At 36.9% G+C, this 17,178-nt stretch overlaps 1 protein-coding gene across 1 annotated transcript in view; it reads right to left on the reverse strand.

The window, feature by feature from the left end:
• Positions 1–3,595: 3,595 nt before the first annotated feature.
• The window catches only part of LOC121139721 (acidic proline-rich protein HP43A-like), a 36,456-nt gene continuing 22,873 nt past the window's right edge, over positions 3,596–17,178 (reverse strand). Inside the window, exons 4-5 of the mRNA XM_040743696.1 lie at positions 4,908–4,943; positions 3,596–4,161 (exon numbers count right to left, since the gene is read on the reverse strand). Coding sequence (XP_040599630.1) covers positions 3,596–4,161; positions 4,908–4,943 — 602 coding nt within the window. The remainder of the gene's footprint in view (positions 4,162–4,907; positions 4,944–17,178) is intronic.

Here is a 17,178-nt window from a genome sequence, read left to right on the forward strand (position 1 = left end):
CCAAATTGGCACATTTTTAAAAACAATAATTAAATATTATACAATATTAATCTTAACTTTTTTGTCTTGGCAACTAATTTTTGCACCAGCAAAGATGGGAAATTTGGGTGTGTTCAATAAATTACTGCCACATCATAGCAGATATAGAGGCTTTCCTTAAGCTTCTCCTAAATTGAAAAAATTTATGTTTCATGGAATCTAGTAATTTTATAGAGGAATGAAATCACTAGTCATTTATATGAGCTAGTTGCTCAGGGAATTGACATATGTATTTTTATAGTACCTTTTTTGAAAGATTTGTCCTGTGACAGTGTGTTTAGGAAATTGTTTTAAGACCTTATTACTGAACTCAGTTACCACTCTTTCTTGCTTGGGAATACTTCACTGTCTCTATATTAAGTAGTTTTTGGATATTTGATTGTATCTTACTGGACCATCCCGTGAATCACTTAGATAAATAATATATTTTACTTCAATTGCAACAACAGTATACTTTAACCAGAGGCACATCCTTCTTTACACCTTGCTGCTACTTTCATACAACAAGCTATCCTGGGATTTAGAAAATTGGAATAATCCCTAATCATGACAAATCTTGTGTATATGTTTGTGTGTGTAAAATATTCTATCTATTTAGAAGAAATGATGTTAACAGTTACTTTTTATAGCAGATAAGATTATTTATAACTCTTTCTGAGGACCTGGAGCTAGTTCTGGACAATCATGTGTTGAGTCATACCTCTTAATGACTCTAGATCCAAGGTGTTCTCTTCTGTCCTCTCTAGGCACTAGATGCATGTGGTACACATTCATGAACATAGGCAAAACCCACTCATAAAATAAATAAAACATAAAACGTTTAGACCTAAATAATGCCACCTGATTTGGTGATACTGTGCATTATGAATGTGAAACATGACACAATATGCCACCATTAAGTTTATTTATCTCACATTCATTACCAAAACAATAATAAAAATAGCATCCATATGCTGACTGATTTTTACTATTAAATGAACTCCATTGAAGAATGGATGCATACTTGACCTGTTAAAAACAACATAATCATGTTGAGTATTAATTTGAAAACGTGAAAATAAGTAGTTTCTGGAATATTTAAGTAACTTTCGAACAGCAAAATTATTTATTTATTTATGTCCTGGAGTTTGAGTGCAAGGCTCAAAGAAGACAAGCAAGTTGTCGATAACACAGTTGTATACAGCACAGACTTTAGGTAATATTTTTAGGCAACATGTTGCCATTGGTGAGGTATTAGGTTACTTAGGGAGTATTTTGTCTGCTATCCATATTCAGTAGTTAGTATAGTTGACTGTGTAATAGTGTATAGACATGTATAGATACAGATATGAAGATAGATATGAAGAAAGGATTATGAAGTTCATGTGGGGAGTGTCAAGGGAATTGGCAGAAGATTTGGACATGGATAACATAAATGCATACATGTATGAATTTACAAAATAAAATGAATAAATCTTATAAAGATTGAAGTTAGCATTAAGCTAAAGTATTAAACACAAAAAAATAAGAAAGAAAATTTTCTTTCCTGTCTTGATGTACTTTGGTTTGGTTTGTGGCTTAGAGTGAGCTAAATGTTTGTATTTTCCTGATAACATTCCTAATACTATTTTTCCACTTGAGTAATTTATGGTGTTTCTCATGAATCATTTTGTCTAATATGATCTATTTCCACAATATAGTAACATTTGTGGGGCTGTTTAGACACAGTTTCTCAGTTTCATGGCCAGACTCTCCTGGAACTCTTATTGTATAATAGACTGGCCTCAAACAAACAGAGATCCATCTGTCACTGCCTCTTAAGTTCTGGAATTAATTTAAGACCTGTACCAGTACAAAACTGCCCACTATAAGGATCATTAAAAGACGTTTTCAAACTCTTTTCTTCTTCTAACCCAAAGCTACGTCTTTCAGGTGAATTTGGTAGGCTCCAGAGTTTCTTGGGAGATTGCCAAAGAGATTTCCCTCTCTTATTATGGAAGAAATAATATAGTCATTATGGTTGTGACAATATTGTTTTAGGCCTGCAAATCTTGTTAACAAGTAAGCAGAAGACTCATCTAGAACACAAGGGTGTTGATCAATCACTCACTCAGAATGCAAGCGTAAAAATCAGTGGTTTCTCCAGAATAAACAGTTTCACTAACGTTGTAGATGAACATAGTTAGCTCAGCATGTGTCTAAGATTCTGCATGCAAATCTTCACAAATCCTGTCAACATGACCAAATGAACACAATTTTCACTTCTGAGAATCTACTGCTCTGTGAATTCCATTAAAGTCATTTAAGTTTCCATAAAGGATTGTAAGACTAGAGGGAGAGAAGGATTGGTGAAGTAATAAAATTAAAAAAGAACATTCAAAGAACAGCAAATTCAGTTTCTATGAAATAAGGCTCAAACATTATGCATATTTATGGATACATTGGTAACTAGAGCTTCTATAATTTATTTTTGTACTTTCAAATTAATATCGGCAAAAATGTAAAGAAATATGCATGTGTAATTACAAACCCTAAAATTATCTTTAAAGACTGTTACAAAATATAGTAAACAATTTAAAATTTTCATTTGTCCCTCATGCCCAAGTACATAATATATATAAAATAAACAGAGCGAAGAAAAGAATGAACCTCATGTACCCTAGACACCAGAGCATTCATAGGCCTGCAAAAGTCAGAGAAAGAATGTGAGCTTGTTGATACTTGAATGTCCATAGAATATTGGCTACAGGAACAGGGACTTTCTCACATGCAATTGTGAACTGATAGAGTATTACCTGTGAAAAACAAAGACTCCTCTTGTAGGTGTGGCTAGGCAGCTATTCTCTAGTGTACTGCTCATAGAAGGTACATGATATACCTAGAGGATATTTGTAGGTTAAACTGATTATGTATTTTGATCTTGAAATGTATGTCTTGTGTGAAGTCTCCTGCTAACATCACAGGGAACTGGGAAATAAGGAAAAACTGTGGGCACAACTTTCAGTAGGACAGAAATAAGGGAGTCTCTCAAATGTAGTTGGCTGATGTGTAAAGTGATAAGGAGGGCCATCTTCCAGAAGTAACTGAAAGACTTGGTCTATAATCACTTTACTTATGGCCACATACTCTGGATTTCACTCACTCATGCTCAGAAAAAGAACAGCAAAGAATAATTGCATGCTGAATGATTTATTATAATGTTGAAAGTATACTTACAACATCATTATTCATTGCAAATGACATTAGAGGTATCTATCTTCAACTTCATCTGAAACAAATGAATAGAAAAACAAAGATCAGGGACAAGAAAATTACAATGTGCAACATTTCTTGAAGTATCTCTGTTTTCTATGGCTTTCTATTTCTGTTAAAGTTAAGGCATATGATGCAGAGCGATTTTAGATCACAGGAACCATAGACTTATAGGTTATATGAGGAATTTAATACTTAGAAGTATATATGATTCATGCCTTTAGGAAGAGGTTGCTGATCTGTGTAGTCTGAGCGTTGGTGTGAAGGATAATGCATCTGATTACCTTTGCACTGCCATGGAACCTCTTGGTTATACATAAAAGATCTACAGGGAACTTGACTCTTCCTCACTACCCTGCTGGGGTGGGCCTTGTTGATTTCCAGGTTTAGGAGGGCGATTCTGTTGCTGGCCTTCCTGCTGGGGTGGGCCTTGTTGGTTTCCAGGTTTAGGTGGGTGGTTCTGCTGCTGTCCTTCCTGCTGGGGTAGACCCTGATGTTTTCCAGGTTTAGGAGGGCGATTCTGTTGATGGTCTTCCTGCTGGGCTGGGCCTTGATTGCTACCAGGTTTAGGATGGCGATTTTGCTGCTGGCCTTCCTGCTGCGGTGGGCCTTGCTGGTGTCCAGGTTTAGGGGGACGATTCTGCTGCTCTCCTTCCTGCTGGGGTGGGCCTTGCTCGTGTCCAGGTTTAGGTGGGCGATTCTGCTGAGGGCCTCCCTCTTGGTTTCCAGGTTTAGGAGGGTGAGGTTTCTGGTGGTCATCTCCTTGTTGTGGTGGTCTGTGTGTTGTGTTTTCATCTTCGTCACCATCATCATTACCATCTTCTTCAGATGCAGAAGGTTTTGGGGGTCTCTGAAGAGGCTGAGCAGGGCCTTGATTTTGCTGCTCTTCCTCTGCAATGGTATAAATCAATATAGGAGGTGTTCAAATTTTCTCTTTCTCCAAGATCACACTCCTACCTCTATGTCCCTGGTTCCACTTGAGCTTCATTTTATATCCACTACATAAACTTTCTTGTCTATCAAGTCTTTGGAGCAATTTTTTCTCTAAAGTTTGGTACATAAATGGTGATAGGATATTCCTGAGAATTCCCAGAGAGAAGTGAAGAAAACTCAAGTGTTTGTAAATGTTATAGGTTAAAAGTTACCAGAATAAATAACAAAATTTTGACAGCAATGCTCTTAAATATATCATGGTGTTCAGGTTCCAGTTTTAATGTGGACTAGAAAGAAATGTAGAATTGTGATGAAAAGATGTTTCATTCAGTTTTTATGTATTGTCTTTTTATGTATTATTCAGGATGAGCATATGCTTGTTTTCTTAGGATCACTGGTGAAAGTTTGCCATGGAGAAATTTAAATGGTGATACCCTATATTATCATCTTATGCAAGACATTGCTGCAATCTGTGTAAGAGACACAATTTTCTTCTCATAAAAATCTGGCTATCCCTCCTTCCATTGTATAATCCTACTCTAGCTTCTATAGGCAATGATGGGAAGTTGTCTTATATATCGCAGGGGAAGCTATAACAAATTAATTTCATGAAACAACAAAATGATACAGAGACTTTACAGAGTCAAATATTTAAAACACTGAAGAATGCATAGAAGGTCTCTGGAGGATTAATGTGGCTTTACCTGGGATTTGCGAAGGAGAGTCTTCATAGATGGTTGCTAGGAAATAAGCACAAAGAAAGTTTAAGGTTAATTATGACCTTTTCAGGCTTCCCAGTTAAGAGGATTTTCAACTATATTTTCACATCCACCAAGTAGAATTTTATTCTTAGGTAATGTTGCTGATAATGCTGCCAGAATGTTTTCTATGATCAGGATCAACCACTATTTGGTTACTTATTAGCTTTCTCTTTCTTACTCTTATTCTTCATGTATGATCTGGGAATTTTTGTATTTCAGTAGAATTTTATTTTGTTTTTTTTCCATTGATTTCTTATTTAAATTTGAAACAATGTTATTTTACATATCTATCCCATTTCGTTCTCCCACCCATTCTCCCATGCCTTATGCCCTATGCAATCTCACACACTCTCCATTCCCAAGGGAGACTGAGGTCTTCAATTGGTAATCATCAATGACTATCACATGGTTTGGGCTTGATCTTAGGCCCTAGCAAGTGTATTAAGTTGAGAGAGTAGCCCTCTATAGAGAAAGGGCTTCCAAATCCATTCGTGTACTAGGATGAAATTTTGATTCCACTGTAAGAGGTTCATAAAATGTCCATTACTCCTAACTCTCACAGAGGTCAGTAGGTCTGGTTCAGTCCTTTGTTGGTTCCCCAGCTGTCTGGCTGGTTTACATGAGCTCCTAGGTGCTCCTGCCATCTAATTCTGTAGGTTTCTCCAGCATGGTTTTGAACAGTGCTCATCACTACTCCACCTCTACAACTGGTTTGCCTTATTTATATTTTTCTTTATCACCTTCACTTCCTATATGATATATTCACAGGCATTTTATGCAATGAAATGAGAATAAACATTGTTTCAAATACTATGTATAGAAAAATGAATACTGACTATGCAACATTAAAATTGAGAAATAGGTTCAGCTATGTATCTCAGTGGGCAATTTTGCTTGGTCTATGACTTGAAATAAGCTTCAAATATGAATATCATGTTAGAAAGACTAATCTTTCTCCCTATATATATCATCTGACTGGAATTTGAATATATGTGCTCTCCTGCTCTCTCTGTCTGTATGTGTTTGTCTATATGTTCCTCTCTCAATCACATATACACCATCTCACAGATAATTGTGCATGTACACATGCATTGAAATAATTTATAAATCTCTCTTTCTATGTGTATGTGTGTAGTTGTTTGTAGTCCTCTGACTGGAATGTAATAAGCATGCAAACTGTATCTCTCTTTATCTATATCTGTATCTATATATTCATTCAAGAGATTATGCATGCACATCTATGTACTAAAATAATCTTTAAAAGGAATTATTCCCTGATATTTCAAGCTCATTTTGTACAGAGTTTCAAATTCTTTATCTTTTACATTTCTCAAAAACATCTCCGGTATATGTTTATTTCCTTCATTTTTCTCTATCTTCCAAACACCAAAGTTGGCATCATTCACCCCTGCTTCTCATGGCACCTTAAGAACTGTGTTTCCCTCTGTCAACAGATTACCCTCTAACACACTATCTTCCATCATCCACCAACAAAAATGAATTTTCACAAATGCACACATGTTGTTTTGTTTCAAGTCGATATTCTTAATTATAGTTTAAGTAATGTATAAGATCAACAGGCAAAATAATAATATAAATATTCTATTATTTGTTCTCCTCTTTTTTGCCTCAGTTTCTTGTTCATCTTTTTCCTTTCCTCCCAGTCCTGAACTTCAGTTCTGTCTTCCAAGTCTCATGTCACTGTACCACCCTTTCCCCTACTTGTTACCTTCATTTGAGCTCTGAACCGAGCTCAGGGCATACAAGGCCGCTGTCAGTAGGACCACCAGTATCTTAGAGGAGGCTCTGGAGTTGCTCCCAAGTCTGTGCTGGGGTCAGGAAACCACAGTCTTTATAAGGAAGGCAGAACAATGGCTTGTTTCAGGTCCTCATTGTTGATCTGACCTGACATAGCAGGATACTTTGCACCACTGATATTTCTTTGGGATTCCAGATGAGCAGGATGCAGTGAGGAGGAGCTTATTAATGTTTCCGTTCTAAATGGTCAATGTGAAATTTTAACAGCAATATTTAAGTGATACAGGCAAATTTCAGACATTAGACACACAGTTCTCTCATTGTTCATGTCTATAATGTAAGATCTATCATTGTTTAAGTAATCGTTATTGACATAACTCTGACTCTGACCTATTATGTATGATGTTGGGAGGATTTTCTTCAAACTATCTGTATATTTTTGTCCTTATTCTTCTTTTCATTGAGGCTAAAGTCTCTCCTAGTAAGTGCACATTTCTATTAGATGCCTATAACAATTAGTTTTTTGTTTTGTTTTGTTCTGCAGGGATTCAGTACATGAAGCAGGGATGCATAATGAATGTGTCAAAGAATGACAGCCAATTTGGCCATATACAGGCTGTGCAGATTTCCCAAGATTTGGTTGACAGAAGAGAAACTCTGATAACATAATAGAAGATGGAATATTATGTTCTTCCTTGTGCCTTTGGTGTTTGATAAAGAGGAATGGCATTAGAGTACCCACGGATATATAGAACCATGTAATCAATGTGTATCTAGTTTTCCATGATTCATTAATGCGGATTTTCTCAGATACATGTAAACTTCAACTTTTTAATTATTGATTTTAAGACTGAATTAGATTATGTTATGGTATTTTGGGGTTAATTGCTTCAAGTATTATTATTATTTTATTTTAGCAGCATGCTTATTTACATATCAACCCACTCCTTCCATTGCTCTCCCATCCACATATGCTCCCCAGAAAGCCTCATCCTCTCCTCAGGGTTAGTGAGTCCATACACAGGAACACAATCATAGTCCCTCACATTAAGTGGAGGAGGGCCCAGGCTCTCCTTCACACATCTGAGACGCAGTTGTATCCCTTCATAGGGATAGGCTACCAAAGTCCTTTTGTGCTCCAATGATAAACATTGGCTCCACTGTTAGATGTCACATACACTGCCCAGGGCTCCTAGCTGCCACCTACATTCATAAGGCGTAGTTCTCTCCAACAGTGGTTCCCATGTTTATGACTAGAGTTTCTGTGCTCTCTCTAGGTCAGGACAACTGTGACATTGATCATTGATAGGATAGACACATGAAGAAAAACTGTGGCATCACCTTCACTGTCTGCATGGGTTGGGTTTCTTTGACTTATCTTAAACATGGTGAATCACATTTTCCATGATCTGATATGCAGTGCAGTGCTATTTTCCACCCTGACCTGTTGATGATTTTAAAAACATACAACCCACTGATTTGCTTTATCAGCGCCATCTCTCTGCCTCATACATTTGCAATAAATCCCTTGACGTAGGTTTTCATTTTAGGTTTTAATTTTAGTTGTCCTTTAGCATTCTTATGATTTGGATTCATTTCTTATATGCTGTTTTCTACCCATTTACCTTCTTATTAGGAGGCCAGATGTGAACCTCTTGTCTTCATGAGCATAGTTTCATTTTTCTCAAAAATATTAGTTAGTACATAACTAGGTATGGGTTACACCATTTTTACACCAGTACTTAGGGACAGAGGCAGGTGTATCTCTGTGTGATCTCAGCCAGTCAGGTCTATAAAGTGAGTTATAGGCTAGTTAGTTCTATTATCTAAGGAAACACTTCCTTGACCAACAAGAAAATTAATGGTTAGCACATGTTGTGTTTACTTAGTTATTGTTTGGATACTAATATTATTTATTCTGTAGTCCTAGTCTTTCCTCTTTCAGGTTGGAATCACTTGGCTTGGGAGGAGCACAACACAGTGTGTAAATAGCTGCATTTACATGTCTAAGACCATGGTTGCCTTTCATTATTGTCTATTTTTATTGGAGCTGGTGGAAATTGGAAGAGAAGTTGCATGAGTTAAATCAGGAAGACCTATGTAGTGTAATTTTATATGATCCATCATCCAGTGTGGAATACTTTCATCTGCTGGGCATATCAATAGACCTGACATTTCACTTCAAACACTATACAGGTTATCTAAGAAAGAAATTGACCAATAAAGTTTCCTTGTTACAGAGAAAGTGAAATTCTGTAGTGTTTTACACCTCTTTTTTTTTATTCTCCAGATTTATTTTGGTAAAAAAAACCAGATATAACCTTTCAAAAATTACATTAATGTTTAACATGCATTCAAATAACTTTCTTTTTTTCCAGTTTAGATTTAGATAAGAAACAAGGTTGCTTCACAAGTCAGTTCCAGGTCCCTCTCCGATTCCCTCCCCTCCTCCCGTGCCCTTCCCCCAACCCCCCTGTTATCCCCTCATTCCCCCAGGGAGGGTGAGGCGCTCCATGGGGGTGTCCATAGTCTGTCATTTCATATAGGGCAGGGCCTAGACCCTTCCCCAAGAGTTCAGGGTGAGAGTGCACCTCACATTGTTCTATGGGAGTCCAAAGTCCGTGTGTATACTTGGGATGGGTACTGATCTGCTGCCCAAGGCTCAATAGGTTCCCTAGGCCTCCTGACTGACACCCAAATTCAGGGGGTATTGATCAGTCCCATGCTGGATTCCCAGGCTGATGCCACACCTCTTATGGTGATAATAGTTGTATTATGATGGGTAGCATATTTATTTGCCTTTGATGATTTTGTCTGGTTCTAAAAAATCCAGAGACATTTTCACATTCACTTAAAGAATTGTAAAGTCAGAGAACAACTGACTGTTGCGATTTGGTCCAAATTATATTGACAGAATAATTGTCTAGTACTGCCTGTACAGTAATGGAATAATCTGGAGAAATGTGCTCCTGATCATGTATGGCTTTGGTAGACTTTGTCCAGGGTAGTCACAGATGGAGCAGCAGATAAAGTTAGGCTTCATTGTTAATTTGTGCACAGCTGAGGAACTGGCTGTTCTGGCAGAATCCATCCTTGTCATTTGTAGGTGGGACCTGCCAGAGAAAAGTTGATTTTTCCAAATATCACACAAGTAGAGCCCTTTTCTTGACCTTTTTCAGTGTTATCACTGTGTGCAAGAGATTATTATTTCATGCAAGAGAAATGAGACCTCACAAAGCTCCAGAAATAATATAATCAGGTTGTAGAGCAGGTGAGAGAGAATATTTAGTCACCAATATTGATGATGAGCTAAGTAATTCACATCATGCAAAAGGCTCTTGGGATCCTTCAGTGTTTGAAGTAGTTAGGAGTGGCTTCTCCTTAAGATCCAGCTGTAGGTGTTCTGGTAACATTCATGAAGAATTCAAATTCATGGCATTGCAAATGTTCTTTCTTGTCCTGCTTATTACTGAACTCATTAAAATACACACTGTTTGGGATCAGCACATATTGAAGTTACATTTTATCTTTTTGATGATTCAGTATTCATATTCATGGCATGAGTTCTGTGTGTCATCTCATTTTCATTCCCTAAGCCATCGTTTTTGTAAACATTCTCAGCAGAATTTGTTATTCATTTATTGAATCATAGTGACTGTTTTGACTGACACCAAATGGAACAGTCTCACTGTTGTAAACTATATTTCTATGAAAACTTAAAATGTCCAACATTTACAAATATTTATTAAGCATTGTAAATTTTCCTTTGCAAACATGTCCAATTAAGGCTGGAGGTATGCCTTATTATTAAATGATAGGCCCTCAAGAAAGATTCTAAGTGAAATACCTTTTCAATATTTTGTGTTTAACTTCTACAAATGGAGTCTTTTACACATTCTGAGTGTTAGTATCATAATTGTTACCCTGGAGACACAAGCTTTTCTTATCATTTTATTACTTGATTTAGAAACAAACTAATTTTACATATTAATCCTGTTCCCCCTTCCTCCCATTCTCCCATGCCCCCAAACGACACCTCCCTTCCCATACCCATCCATAACCCAAAGGAGATGAGGCCTTACATGGGTGATCATCAATGTCTGTCGTATCATTTGGGTGAGGGATTAGGTCCTCCCTCTTGCATCTAGTCTGAGAGAGGATCCCTCCATGCAGAATGAGCTCCCAAAGTCCATTAGTTAACTAGTAATAAGTACTGATTCCACTGTCAGAACTCCCATAGACTGCTGAGGTGTCCTTAATGACACAACATTCAGAAGACTTCTTTTGGTCCAATGCTGTTTCCGCAGTTCTACGACTAGAATATGTGTGCATCCAACCTTCCTAACTAATGAAAACTATCCATAACAAACTGAAAGAATACAAATCATCTACCTCATCCCCAAATTTATTAGTGTCATGGGATCCAATTAACTGTTAAACCATCTTTTTACATTTGGCACTTCTTGTAATATTATTGGATATACTAAGGTTGCTGTTTCCTAGTTGTTAGAGTGTTCCTCTCTTACATTATAATGCAATGCTTAACTTGGTTCTTAATTAAATACCTCTTTTTGTGTTTGAGTATCTATATGATCTGCTTTAATAATATTTTAAAGCCAGTATCTTTGTACTCATTTCAACCAAATAGTTTAGAGATAAACCAAAGGGTATCAAGCTGACAAAGAGTATCTGAATAATTACTAACAATATGTCAATCCGGTCTGTGTACTAATCCTCCTATTAATTGTTCCAATTTTAAATAGACCATTGTGCAATCACACAGACCTAAGTACTTTGTAATTGTGTTTCCTAATTTTCATGTGAGAAAAAACTCTCTTTTAACTAATTCCTTCCTTATCCCCAATTGTCTTACCACATATGTTAATAATGTCAGTCTCTTGTGTGGCATAGTAATTCAGATCTGAGAATGAGCATATGGCTGGGAGCAGTGAACAGTTGTTTGAGGAGGGGGCTGTAGAGAAAGTCCACAGCCCAAGTGTGAAGTAGTGAGACAGAGAGAGAGAGAGAGAGAGAGAGAGAGAGAGAGAGAGAGAGAGAGAGAGAGAGAGGAGGGAGAAATAGATCTGAAATATCTCACCCAGGATTTTTAGGAAGATATACATGTGGTCATTGTGTCCTGAAGACAAACCCAGCTGCACTAGGGTGAGTAGGTCCTATGGTGTTTGGAGGCTAGGCACTTCTAGCCATTAGGGCAGATAGTCCCATTAGAGCCATATATGAATCTCTGGCTTGGGCCTGTGTGAGCAAAAGTTTTTTTTCAAGGATTTGTACATTTAAGTTGGACATTAATTAGTATCATGGGTAATAAAAACCCACAGATAAATATTGGGGTTCAAACTGAAGATCAGAGAAGCAAAGCAGCCTAGTCAGTAGCTCTTACCTATACCAAGGCTGGAAGGATCCTACATTTAAGACTGTTGAACACAAAATCTCAGACTCCTGAATGCCATCCCGAGATTTTTGAGCTCCTCCCTATTATACTTACCTACTGCTAGGATTGAAAGTGTGGCATCCCAAGTTCTGGGATCAAAGAACTCTGTTTCTCTTTTAGACTGATTCACTGTCATGTAGTCCTGTGTAGCTTTGAACTCATAAGGATCCATATTTCTAATTCCTGAGTCCTAGGACAAATGGTATGTGCCACTACCACTCAGCTTCTCTGGCTGGTGCTATCTTTGCATTCTCATCTGCATGTAAGTATTATTTGATCAAAACTAATATATCACCACACAGCACCATATAGAAGCTGAACAATGGTACACAACTTTACTCCTATCACTAGAGAGATGTAGAAAACAGGAGTATGTTCTCATACTGAGATTTCAGTACCCAGGCATGATGATGATTCCTGGAACCAAGATTGTCTGTTCATTCTGAGGTAGAAGTATGAGATAGTGTATGGCTTCTTTGCTCATCTGAACTTCAGCTTGAACCTCAATATCTATATCTGATTTTATATTACTCATACAACAAATTGTTGCCCAACAAGAGGGTACAAATTCAGAAAAAAGTCACTAACTTGTGGCTTTGAATCTACAATAATCAGGGCAGAGGTGCAAACTGGGCTCCTGCTGGAATCTTTGCCCAGCTGATTAATATTTTCCTTTCATTTCCTCAAGCACTCTGAGCAGGTATGAGTTTTTTCTGTTGCAGCTGCTGTGAAGCAAAATATATAGGTTTTTGGGCTCAAGATCCCACAGGAGTTAGCCACTTTTCTATGTTCACCCATCCAAGCAGCTGGCTCTTTGGCTTATTTTTTCTGGGTGGATATTGGCATTCCCTGGACCTCATGTACTCCATTCTCAATCTATTTCCAAATTAGGTAGCTGCATTGACATATGCTTGGGCTTCTACTCCTCTATGCAGCAGGAGTATGCTTCATATTTCTCCATCATCTGAATAGTAATCCTAAGCAGACTTGGTGAGACAATTAGGAACTCTTAAAGAGAGGAATTAAATAAAAGAGAAAGTTTTCTCACATTAAAAATGGAAAGCAATATTATAATGGAATTAGATGTGCAGCTTGCTACAACAGTTAGATCTCTGTATGATTGCATACTGCATGAATACAAATAGAATGATTAAATAAAGGTATAATCAACTTAAATGTGACTGACAACTTTTAATTACACTGATAAATTTTGTTGTCAGTTAGATAATTCATGGTTTATCTCTAAAATAGTTCGTTGATATGAATGCTAACGTACAGACCTTGAAAAACGTCTAAAGGCAGATAATAGAGATAATCAAACCCAGAAGGGGGTATTAAAGAATAAACAACTATTATTGCATTATAAGTTTAGAGAACAACAGTGTAAGTGCTTCAAACAACATAACAATATATCCAGAAACCTTACAGGAATGGCCAAATTATGGAGACTTTGTAAGGAAACCTTACAGAAACTGTGAAATGATTGAGGCTCTGTAAAACTAGTCGACTTTTGTGCCAATATTATATTTAATGGATTTCAAGGAAGTGGTAGTGTCCTATGGCATATATTCATCATTTGTGAAGCAGACATTCACTCGTGATCAGACTGAAATAGAATTATCCCTAAAACTGGATATACTTGGGTATTGTTGCCTTATAGTCTGGCTCACAATCATTATGGGGTAACTGGTACAGAGAAGTGGCTAGCACTGTTGAGCAGTGGTATAAACCTAAAGGGATGGAAATCTCCCAAGGTCAAATTCTCAAAGAAGATTGTGATACTATAGAAAGACAATCTTTATATGATGATTACATACTCTGACTCTTTGTCTTGCAGCAGTTGTGAATGCTTGTGACAGAATGAGAGTTGTAGGAAAGAAAATTGTGTCACACGGAAGTTATAAAGGCCTCAAAGGAAGACTCCATGGACTTCTTACAATGACTGACATCAGCAGTAAATAGAATGCTACCACATTCAGAAGCTAAAGAAATAATAATTGAAAGTGTGGCTTTTGAAAAGGATAATGCCCAATGTAAAAGGATAATTAGGCATTTAAAGGCAAGATAAGCACCTTTGGAGGAATGGATTCAAGAAGCAACCAGTACTGAAGGTCATGAACATCATTATGCATGTATAGGAGTGGTGATTTCCAGAAGTTTGAAGAAAAATTGACATGTCAAATGTTTTAATTGTGGCAAACAAGGTCACCTTAAAAGAGACAGTAAGCTGGGCATTCCAGAAACAATGTCAACTTAGCTAGTTGAGATGACCAGGCTCACAAAATACTCTAGGTAGGACTTGAAACAAGGCTTGCACTTACACATTATGCAGATACTGGATAAAAATTATACAACTTCCTCTCCCAAGAATTGACATTTAACCCCAAATTTCCTTTTAAACATCCCCTAAAGATTCCATCTCTCCCAGAGAGCAGGAAATATATTTAAGAACATGATACTCACATTGTATATAAATTTTGCATATTGTTACAAATTTGAGAATAATTTGGCTAAAGCATATTGTATATACATATTCAAGTTATTTAGCTATACATCTCATTTAACAATGTAATGCAAATTTATAGTCCTTGGGAGTTATTATTACCAACTATATAAGATATTAAGGTAATGCATTTTAGTGATTAGTTTCCTATTACAAATGAACTTGGAGTTACATAAGGTAAGTTTTCAGGGTTAAAGATAGATACATATTAGATGGAGAAATCATCTTCAATCACTTCATAGATCTACAGAATACAACATATTGGATGTTTTAATGCCATAATTTTTTTTCTTTATGACAATGAAACATTTCTGCTTCTGGCAGGACCTGTCTATGTGAGAGAAGATGATGGAAGTTAAAGGAACTCCACGTGGAGTTCCCATTCATTATGGCAAATGTGAGCCACTAAACAAGAAAGTACACGTGACTCAAATATTGACATTATGCTATCAAAATGGGACAAGCAGGACACAAAAGAGTGAGACTGCAAAACCTTGTAAAGTCAAGGCAGGATTGTCTTCAAAAATCAGTCAGATATGCTAGGCCTATTGACTGGCGATTGGTGCACCAACACTACAGGACTACCTTGGGAGACAGTACAACAACCAGTTGATTGTGTAAGTTTTTACATTTTTTGGAAATCACTTCCTCACAATTCCTGATACTCAGCTAATATTATTTACTTCTTGTGTATCTGAGGAAGCTGAAGATTAGGTACTTAGAGGGATAGTTTTCCTTATTTATCAGACTCAGAAGACAAATAAAAGACATAGGTGTGAACTATAAAAGTTTGAGAGACATCAATTTATAATTTGATAATGGAAATTAGAATAGAAAGTAAATTATGTACAAGAATTTGGATTCACAAAAATAGGAAAGATAATAGAGCTTTTCCTCCGAATCTGTAATGCAAAAAGAGTAGACATTGTTGATGTAGTCATTGTCTATACATTGTTTATTGTTGTTGTACTTATTGTATATGGTTATTCTTGTATTAATTATAGCATTTTGTATTGGAAAAAGTGGTAATTATGGTTATATATTGTGTATTATGTAATAAATGTTGAATGGAGATCAGAATGCAATCCTCTCCACAGTCATCATGGATAAGGGGAATTTTGATATAATTTTTACCTTTTAATAAACGTTTCCCAGGCTGCCATCCAACAATGAGAGATGCACTCTCATCCTGGACTCTTGGGGGAGGGTCTATGCACTGCCCTGGATGAAATGACAGACTATGGACACCCCCATGGTGGGCCTCAGCATCCCTGGGGAAATGAGGCTATATTGGGGGGCTTGGAGGGAGGGGGCTGGAAGAGAGGAGGGAAAGGGACAGGGACCTGTAATTGACATGTGAAGCAACCTTGTTTCTAGTTTAAATTTGAATTTAAAAATAAAATATAAAAAAATGAAAAAATAAACGTTTCCCAGAGATCACAATGCAAAGCTATCTACATCCCAGAATCCAGACATTGGTGGTACATGCCTTAAATTCCAAAATCCAAAATAGTGGGACCTTAAGAGCTGGGTGGTGGTAGTACACATATTCAGTCCCAGAAGTAGAGAGATATATAAAACAGGAGCAGGGTCTCAAAACAGGCATTCAGCCTCTGTCCATTTAGAATTTTCTGGAACCATAATCATCCTTTCAGTCTGAGGTACAGGTATTGAGCTAGTGGCTGGCCACTTTGATTTTTTAATCGTCCAGCTTGGACCCTAATTCCTGTTTCTCGGTTCATGTTGTTCATGCTACAAAAAGGGATTATACATCTGATTACTTCTTCACTGGAACGAGACCTCTGTTTCCTATCTGTGGGAAAACTTCAATGTACAATTTGATGAATACTTCCTCCTTGCTGTGGTGTTTCATGTTGCCACTGTGAAGAGGGTCTCTTTTGCTGGCCTCCCATTCAGAATAGGCTTCCTGAGATCCATGATTTTAAGGGGAGTGAAAATAATGTTTTCCTCCTTTCTTTGATGATCTTTCTGTTGAACATTCATCTTCACATTTACCTTCATCAGCAGCAGAGGGTCTTGGGTGGAATTTTGCTCACAATGTTCTAACAGAAAGTTCTCTGCCTTTTCTTCTTGAATCATACTCACAGCTATTTTGTGTTCTCTATCTGCTTTTGCTCTTTCATGGATCCCTTTTCAGCACCATTCATGTCAGTGTTTATGTTTCTCTTGCTTTTACATTTATGACTGGGCAAATTTTCACCTAATTTTGATATTCTCCCCTTCTGTTTCAAGTGTTTTAATTTCAGGGATTCACCTCCAAAAGTACCTCTAATGTCAGCTTTGTAAGGGTTGTTGCATTTTACTTTATTTAAATTCTTGGCAACAAGCTATGTTGTACCCTACAAACCACCATTTATTTACTGTAGCTGTTGTTGTCTATTGGTCTATCCTCTATTTGTTTACCTGTAGAACTTATCTGAACATTCTTATTAATAAGTATGAACTGTAGTCTTTCCATGATTCACTGTGTAGAACACCTG

This window comes from Mesocricetus auratus, unplaced genomic scaffold (genome assembly GCF_017639785.1).
Source record: "Mesocricetus auratus isolate SY011 unplaced genomic scaffold, BCM_Maur_2.0 Super-Scaffold_100001, whole genome shotgun sequence".
In the NCBI taxonomy this organism is placed as follows: Eukaryota; Metazoa; Chordata; class Mammalia; order Rodentia; family Cricetidae; genus Mesocricetus; species Mesocricetus auratus.